We start from the raw sequence: 9311 nt of genomic DNA, 5'->3' as shown, positions 1-9311 counted from the left end.
TTTCTTTACAAGTCTCTTGAAAAACACACTCCCTCTCTTTAACTCTATAACCCTCTTATTCATTCACTCCCAGACGGGCAGCGACTCTAATCTCTAGCCCCTCCCACCAGACACACCATTTCCTCATTTGTCTCCATTAAACAACTTTACATTTCTTTCCAGCAAAGTGCACTGGTTTAAACACAAAACAAATACCAAGTTAGCATTTTAGTTCATATTCTCCTAATCATTAACAAACAAAAAGAAACCCCGAATAAATAAATAAATAAATAAATAAATAAATAAATAAACGAATTAATAACAAAATCACCTGATCATGGAATAAAATGAAAACATCCCACCTATTTCTATTATCTACGGAAGCAGCTGTCTCACTTGTGAGCACCTAGTGATCGAGCCTTGGCTCCGGGGGCTCAGCCGGGCCAAGTCCAAAAGAACAACAGGAGACCACCTCAACATGGACATGGACATGGAACCCAACGTCACTCGTGCTTAAGGAGTTGGTTGCAGATGCAAAAACTGGTAGCTGCATTTCCATCTTCCAAAACATCTTCAGAAATTCACTTTTATGTTAAAACTGTTGACATCAGCAATTATTACTGTAAAAATGGCTGATGGATTTTTTTACATGAATAATGAAAACAAAGAGATTTTTAATTTCTGTTGTTCCCACTCTATGTGCAGAACCTGTAAATTTCTATCACTCTTTGTAAAAAGAACAATAAGGTTAAGTTACTCTAGGTGGGAGGACTGCACATATTTTTCTTCTAAGAATAAAATTACAGGGGCATCATAACTCCTGAACCTGCTTATTTTTGCTTGTGCATCACTGGAGCACTGATTTATATCTGTTTGAATCTGTTTTTTTTTATGCCAAGCTTTTCCTCTTCAGCTCTGACATTTGTACCCTCTGCAGCATCTCCCTCTCACTGCTTCCCACTTTGGAGATATGGAGCTGTTTGTAAAGCAGCTTTGTAAAACAACTTATCTGTGCAGAGGTTCAGCAGGGAGCCTGAGCATGCAGAGCTTTTCCATAAGAACAGAAATAAATATTTTACAAAACTAAAATAATGGCAAGAGGGAGAGCATTTATAACACCACAATGATGTATTTTTATAATAAATTTATTAGTTAATTGAAAAATAAAAAATGTGAATTCTGATCAACAATACTTTTTATGACTCAGTGGTTTTAACTGATACATGCATTAGAAATACAATCCTGCTGTTGTTTACAGCAGCCAGTTTAATACTTTAACTTAACATGCAATTAAAAATGCAATTTATCAACTTTCATATGAAATTTATTGTCTTCATTTAGTGCAATTTCATGCTCTGACATGCATGAGTGGTTTCTTAGCTTGTGTGGGCACATATTTTCTACATCGTGAGAACCATTTTCCAAAAAGAGGCAGCATTGTGGGGAACGAATATGCATCGTGGGGAACAATGCCCTGTTCTCACGGATATGGATGCTAATTTCGGGTGTGGGGTTAAGTTTGGGACCAAAGTGTGAATTGAGTATAGGTCAGTTTTACGGTCAGGTAGGTACCTGTGAGGTTAGGGTTGGTGGTCAGGTTTAGGCTGTAGAAAATAATGGAAGTCAATGCCAGGTCCCCATAAAGATAGCTGTACCAGACTCTCTCTGTGTGTGTGTGTGTGTGTGTGTGTGTGTGTGTGTGTGTGTGTGTGTGTGTGTGTGTGTGTGTGTGTGTGTGTGTGTGTGTGTGTGTGTGNGTGTGTGTGTGTGTGTGTGTGTGTGTGTGTGTGTGTGTGTGTGTGAACTCCAGATGGCCTGTAAGCCTGTGCGGCTCAAGCAAGATTTTTATTGGCGCACCTAAATTCTGCAAACAGCCCCTAACTCCTAATTTAGATATTAATTAGTTTTCCTGTTACTTGGCAAAGCCCATTGATTTCCCCCGACACTGGTTGTGTTTATAAGCGAGGAGTCCATGGCTTCACTCTGCAGATGATTGTGTGGAAGGTGTAGGAGAATCAATAACATGTATGAAACAAAACAAGTTCATTAAATAAGACTAAACACTGTGACGGACCTGGGAAAGATCAGAACCATCAGCACTGGAGATTTGGCTATTTAGATTTTGATGAGTTATTTAGTGTTCATGACACTGGAATTTTGTGATTTTTTTTTTCTGTTACAAAAATGTCTGTGAACCACTGCCTTGTGTACATTTACTTTTTTTTTGCAGAATCTTAAGCTATTTTGAGAAAAACATGATAAGAATTGTAGTCTATATAATTTTTCAGAAAACCAGTTGATTCTTTTCTAAAAAGTTTTATTCAAAAACCTGACTCCATTACAGCTCACAGCCAGTCAGGCCAGTGTGTTCAAGGCCTTGGGTCTTATCTGAACTGTAACAACCCCTCTCAGCAGCCCAGTGTCTGCAGGCCACTCAGAATGATTAATAATGAGATATACCTCAGTAAAATCACATGAAAACATGAAACCTGACTTCCTGGTCACACCCCTGGGGGCAGTACCTTTTACGCCAGACATTGGAATGTAAAACAAACTTTGCTTATGTTACAAAGTGGGACATTGATAAAGGCCATCTTTCTTCCTCTGTTTACAGTATATGACTGCACAAAGTGTAAAATACAAGACTGGATCTTAAAATGATCCAAGATTAGTTGTAACTTTATTTGATAAACATATTTGATTGATTGATTGCTTGATTGCTTGATTGATTATGCCTTTATTGTCATTGTATGAAGCACAAGGAAAATGAAATTACATATATACGTATATATCCTTATACTGTATGTATTAGCTCAGCGCTAGTGCGACAAACAAGCGAAATTGAGGTCCTCCATCCATATTTTCAGTTGAAGGCTGAGTCATTTCCTCTCTGTCATGTGGATGGAGGACCTCAGTGACAAGAGGAGAATGTGTAGCGCTGAGCTAATACATATACATGGTGATAGCGTCGGGGCTAATGCTAAAGCTAACAGGCTAAGTTGAGGTTCTTCTTCCATGAAGCAGCTCTGTTGTCCTCCATCTATATTTTCAGTTCCAGGCTGAGTCATTTCTACCTTCTCCTCTCTGTCAACGCTCTCTGGTTTCATTTAAAAGAGTCGATTGTCAGATATTGTCCAAGATTAACCTTCAGGGTGGATATAGCTCGCTAGCAGCCTCGCACTGATAACCTCATTGATGTCATCATTTACCCAGAATGCTTTGTATGTAAATAAAATGGCCCTGTCCATGTAATGTATTTTTAAAAAAATAAGTTTGCCTACAGCATTTTTAGTCTTTATTTTACAGTTAAAATATTTATTTATCAAATAAAATCTAATGTTACAACTAATCATAGATCCCTTTAAATTCAGTTAATTTGTCACAAAATTTTCTTTGATTCCCTTACTTGGCATAACATAAATTACGTCAATAAAAACTACAACAAATTTATATGAAAAATTCTCTTCATAAGTTTTTAACATCTGCTCATCAGAACAGGATGATTCTAAACATTTCCCAACCCAAGAAATTCAATTTTTATTCCTCCCAGTCATAAAAATATTCATTATAAAGGTAGTTGTACTACTTTTCTTTTTCCACTCTTCTATCATTCCCTCCCCAACCCTTAGCCGCTTCCAAAGTTGCTTCACATTTGTACACATTTGCAAATGATACTCTTCTCATTCCAATGTGGTCTCTGATCCATTGTCTTCTTTCTCTGGGTGTAGGTTCTACATCCTCATTTTCATTTGACAGTTTGGGATCCCCTGGTGGAGAGGAGAAGGTGTTCAGTTGTTCTCCAGTAGCAGTTTGGGGGAACTCCTTCAGTTTGTGGTACTGATGGAGAGCCTGGTTCTGATTCTGCGGTTGGGGGGGGGATCCTCTTGCTGTGGTTTTGAATCTTCAGATGCCTCCTGAGCCTGCTAATAACTGAACATAACAAAATAAATATGACCAGATTTTCTCTCGCAATCAACACCATCTTTTCCACACTGAGATTGGAGCGCAGCTGTCCCAGTGAAATGGTGGGCGAGTGTCTGGTTCTTGGGTGTGGAACCTCATCTGTTTAGCGCCGCTTTCCATTGAAGATGTGGAAGATTTGTACATATTTGGATTTATGATAACTGGATTCCTGCTGATCGGCTGTGGAGGAGTCCTGGCTTATTGGAAAATAAAAGCGATCCTGACAGCAGTCCGGGCCTGTGAGAAACTGTCAGGAACCTTGGATGGAGTCTCCCGCACCGGAAACGCAAAGACTCAAATGTTGGGGGATATAATTCACAAACTGGACGTGATTCTGACGAGAATCACAGTTTAACAGCATGCCCATGCGATGTAGGATTACACCTGGGTTAAGTTTCAGATGGAAAGAGAGGCGAGGAGGTAATGAATTTGGAACAATGGCATTTTTGCCATCACAGAGATGCAGTTGCAGACTTAAGGCAGTGAGAAAATCAAGGCTACTTGTCCCGAAACAATTATGTTCATGTTTTGGATCCCTGCAGCTGCTGACCTTGGCTCGGCAGTTATCAACTCCCTGGATGACACGTGAAATGAAGGCTTGACTCCCCATCCCCTACCCATATCACTCGTGGGTGGATCAGTCTGAAGGCCACGATGGGTGGAGACAGAGCACTGACTCTGGTGATTTGTACTTTGGTTGATAACAACTTGTTTTGGACTCTGGAGGTCTTTGACTGGTTCCAGTACTGAGTATTAACCTGAAATGTCACCAGCTCCGCTGAATCCCACCCCATACCTGTATTTGACCCCCAGCCCCCTCACTTCTTTAGCTGCCTTGCACTGAGCGAATGGGTTCTTTTTTTGAGTGTACTATCCTGTGTTTCTGTAAACATAGGATCAGAACATCTTTTTTAACTCATCTTTCCTATTGTGTGTATTCCAAGCTGCAAAAGGTAGTGCGACCCTGTTGCGAAAGACCTGAACATCCGTTCTCCCCATTGTTTGTTATGTGTGTTATAAGAATGGATGTTCTTAATTGCAAGTTCTGTGTTTATCACTGACAATGGCAATAAAACTGATTCCGATTCTTTAACTTTTTCTTCTAGTTTTACAGTGACATGATGATTTTTTTCCCTGAACTACAAACTTTATCTAAACTAGCCTCTGCCTCACACCTTGAGCCTGTACAATGTTTGTCAATAAAGCAATGCTAATTTATGTAATTTACCATTTGTTTGTCTCTGCTTTTGTTTTTCCAGTGCACCCCAATCGGAGGTCACGGGTTTGTCCTGGACAAGTACAAGTGTCAGTGTCGTAGAGGGTTTTATCATCCAAGCCGAGTGGTGGTCAATGGATTTAAAAGTAGGTTAAAAATCTCTTTGTATTATTAAAACACAGTACAATTAGCTGTCAGATCAAAATTCTCAACCTTTCAAAAGCAAGATTTAAAAAATTTAGCACACAAAGGAGAAAACCAGACACCTTTGTTTGTTCTGATGGCACACTTTTAATCTGGCATTGTTGTTAAAGCTTTGAACAGGTATCCAGCTGTGAAACCTCAAGCTCATGACACATTATTTTGACTGTTTCTTTCTTTTTGTTCCCTGAAAATATGCAAAGCAGGCAATAACACATTTGCCTGCATCTCTGTCTGTGTGTGTACAAACGCTTCTGATACCTAGTTGGGGCAATTTTTGACTATTTTCCTGATATACACAGCCTGGTGAGGACACACTGTTCCTTTTGGGGAGAAAAGCCCGGGTCCCATTGGGGGAAATACCATTGGTGAGTCAGGGGTTTGGTTCAGGACCACGTTGTGAGATGAGTTTAAGTCAGGTTTTGGGTAAGGGGTCAAGGTTGTAAGGACTGATAAATGAATGGAAGTCAATGCAAAGTCCAAACACGTGTTTATAGTATGTGTGTGCGCACATGTCTGTTTGCTAGCAAAATATCTCTTGAACCACTGGATGGATCTTATTGAAATGATGTAAGATATCTGTGCTGAAATAAGAGAACAGGTGACTCCTAAATCACAGGCCTGTTGAATCACAGAGAACACATGTTGATGCATGAAATTATCTCAAAGATGTAGTCACCATTAATTTGCTGAACGGCAGCCATTATTTTTTCTTTGGCGATGCCTGCCTCAGCTTTAGGGCTTATGTGATTTGCAAAACAACGGGTGGACTTTTGCTGCAGGGGAGCAGCTTTTTATTATTAAAGTCTAGTCAGGTGTGGAGGTATCCTTTATGAGTGTCTGATGCATTTTGACATCTGGACTGAAAATGGTGCAGTATCCTTGGGTATAAAGCTTTCTCTGATGAGCAAAAACATGACTGCTGTGGTCCTCTTTCCTGATTCCAGGCTTCCTGCCCCTCAGAGAGGGTAATTTAATAAGCTGGAACTTAGGTGTGATGAGGCTTACAGTCAAAAGCTCAGTGTGGGGTGGGAGACTAATCCCCCCCCCCCACCCCCCATAGATACCCTTCAGTAGCTCCTTTTAGTGTCTTGTAGCTTAGAGCTAATTATCGTCAGAAAGTGATGGTGGCTGACCTAGAATTTGATGTGGTAGTGGCTGGAACCAATCTTCAACACATTCTCTGGGCTTTAAGTGACGGCAAAGGGTATTTGCTTAAAATTTAGCCAATAGCTACAAGTAGTTAACTCTGTCTATTAGCAAAAAAGTCTCATAAACTCATAAAACCTTCAGAAAATAATCAGTGAATGTCTTTCTACAACTGATTATCTTTTAGAACCACCTCAATTCAAGATGGTCATTACAACTAACTGATCGTAGGAAACTCAAAATTGGGCAATTCATCTTGACAATGGAGTTGGGACTATTGAGATTCTGAAACCTTCTTCACACTCCCTCCAAACTGCCCAAATCAGCTCAGATTGTCTCAGTTTCATGACAAAAATTACGTCACCGTGTTCTCACCATCGACCCTGCCACCCCTTTTGTTACAACCCACAGGCAGAACTTTTTACCATCCTAAACGAATTATTGTGTGATTTGTCAGAAAATCGTGGGAGTGTTTGTTTGTGCTGAAAGCGCTCGGACACTGCATTTTGCTTTAACCACTCTCTTAAAAAAAGAAAAAGAAAAAAATGTAAAAAAGCAGGAAAAGTAAAAAATGACTCGCTTCCTGAAGCTGACTGTTGTAGATAACAGGAAGCAGACATTTATAAAGAGTCAAACAACAAAAACTGATGGAGATTAAACAGATGTTGTGCATGGAGGAATCAGTCAGATAAAAATTGTGGAGCTTTAACTGTGAGAGATTTGAGGACAAATAATATCAGGTGACTGGTCTTAGATTCATTTATTTGTTTCACATTGTAGACTCCAGCTGGAAGAAACCCCGTGCAGTGATGTATACCTCAGCGGGAGGGGTTTCCCAGGCGCTCTGCACTGTTTGTCTCAGGAGCTATGAAATGTGTGTGCGAAAACGAACAACCATGTGACAGCTCGTCGACTGTTCGGCTTCAGAGGGAGTATGTTGAGACCTGACATGAACACAGCTCTCCACTGAACAGCAGGTGTTGATGTGAGCTCCTTCCTGGTCCCAAGCACTGACAGGAAGCTCAGTCCTCACACAGCGTAGCGTAGCTCCCAGCTCCAGGCAGATAATTCAACCCATCTTGGTGCAATGCTACTTGACTGATCTATTGGTGCATTCCATTGACATTGTATTTCGGACCTGGGATGTAATTTTCCAACAAACTATATGAAACCACATTCCAGTTAGCCCACAGGTGATTGTGTTGCTGCCACTGACCTAGCTACAACACTATTATAATATAAACAGTGACAAAAACAGAGCTCTACTATGAATGTCATGCAATTAAACATTGTTTTAATATACCACATGCACAAAAAATGCCGCTCTTCCATGAAAGTCATCTCTGTGGAGCTTATGAACAGACAATCCCATCCCTGAAGAAGAGCTGCCAGGCTCCATTAGGGTTATCATTGGTTGTTTCTTTGCCTGATTCCCTTGGCTGATTTATGTTGGTGGTATGTTTCCATTTTGTAATAAAGGATTTTTTTTTATTTCTTTATGGGATGTTTTCATACTTCAACCCTGATCTTTTCATCTCCAGAACTTTGACTCTGACCTGTTTGGAGAATTTCTTAGTCTTCATGCTGCTGCTTGGTTGGTGGTAGCTCACACTGCTGAAGCCAGATTCCCACTGTGCATTTTTCAGATGTAAAAAAATTAAATACCTCTTTAAAAAACTGTTGTGAAAGAATATATACTGTATATATATATATAAACATTTGGTTGTGAGTTTGAGTTGACGGCCTCAGTGTGACAGGTTCACCAACAGGTGATGTTTCTCACTCACAACCAAAGACAACAACAAAAATTTCACCCAACCTTAAGTGTAAGGTTAAGTTGTCTCCTTTTCCTCCAATCAGTAGCCAAACACTCCACCCCTACCACAATGTCCAATACCAAGAAGGATGACAACTTTTGTAATCAATGCATACAGTTTCATTGTGTACCAAATTACTTTATTTATTACGTCAGAATATTTAACATTAATTAGACAGGATATCGCTACTGAATCATATGAACTTCCACTACAGCTTATGAGCTCTGAGATGTTGAAGAGTTAGTAATCATTGCAGTGTCTGCTGTATTTATACTTATTTATTGAATTCAGATTTCAAAAGAAGCACTTTTGCTAAATGTAAACACTCAGACAATGACAAAAGGAAAATGTGATCTACAGACTGAATGCATTCAGAGCTTTAAAGGGTGTCATGTATTCACAGCAGAGGATTGAAGAAGATGGTGTGACATTTACAATATATATATACTTACAGGGGTAGACATAACCATTGTTTAGGTTGTCCGAGACAACCATATTTTCATTTCGACAACCAGATCCTGTCTCCTGGTTGTCTGGTGGACAACCAAGAAAAAAAGACCTTGATTAACAAGTTGCTAAATTACATTTTTTCTTGAGATTCCTTTGGACAACCAAAATGTTTTGCGGACAACCAGGTTTTGTCAACAGGTTGTCCGCTGGACAATTTCCTTATGTGGCAGATGTCCAAGAAAGAGTCTCAGGTATGAAAAACTGGACAGCACCAGGGCCTGACATGATCCATGCCTACTGGCTAAAGAAATTMRCTGCCCTCCATGAGAGACTGGCAGCTCAACTGAACCAGCTGCTACAAAATGGGACTCACCCTGAATGGTTAACTGAAGGGCGCACGATCCTCATCCAGAAGGATCCCTCAAAGGGTTCAGTCCCATCCATCGGCCGATAACCCGTCTCTCTACAACATGGAAGCTCATGTCAGGCATCATAGCGGCCAAGATAAGCGGGCACATGGATAAATACATGAGCAC

The 9311-nt window shown here is 40.1% G+C and overlaps 1 protein-coding gene across 1 annotated transcript in view; it reads left to right on the top strand.

Annotated features, from left to right (window-relative positions):
* Positions 1 to 9311, top strand: part of LOC106513785 (probable G-protein coupled receptor 158) — a gene marked incomplete at its 3' end in the record, with an annotated part of 66051 nt that overhangs the window by 49406 nt on the left and 7334 nt on the right. The window contains 1 exon segment of the mRNA XM_014002770.1: positions 5202 to 5304. Within this exon segment, the coding sequence (XP_013858224.1) occupies positions 5202 to 5304 (103 nt within the window).

This window comes from Austrofundulus limnaeus, unplaced genomic scaffold, assembly GCF_001266775.1.
Source record: "Austrofundulus limnaeus strain Quisiro unplaced genomic scaffold, Austrofundulus_limnaeus-1.0 Scaffold15, whole genome shotgun sequence".
Classification (NCBI taxonomy): Eukaryota; Metazoa; Chordata; class Actinopteri; order Cyprinodontiformes; family Rivulidae; genus Austrofundulus; species Austrofundulus limnaeus.
This window is presented reverse-complemented; position numbering and strand designations above follow the sequence as displayed.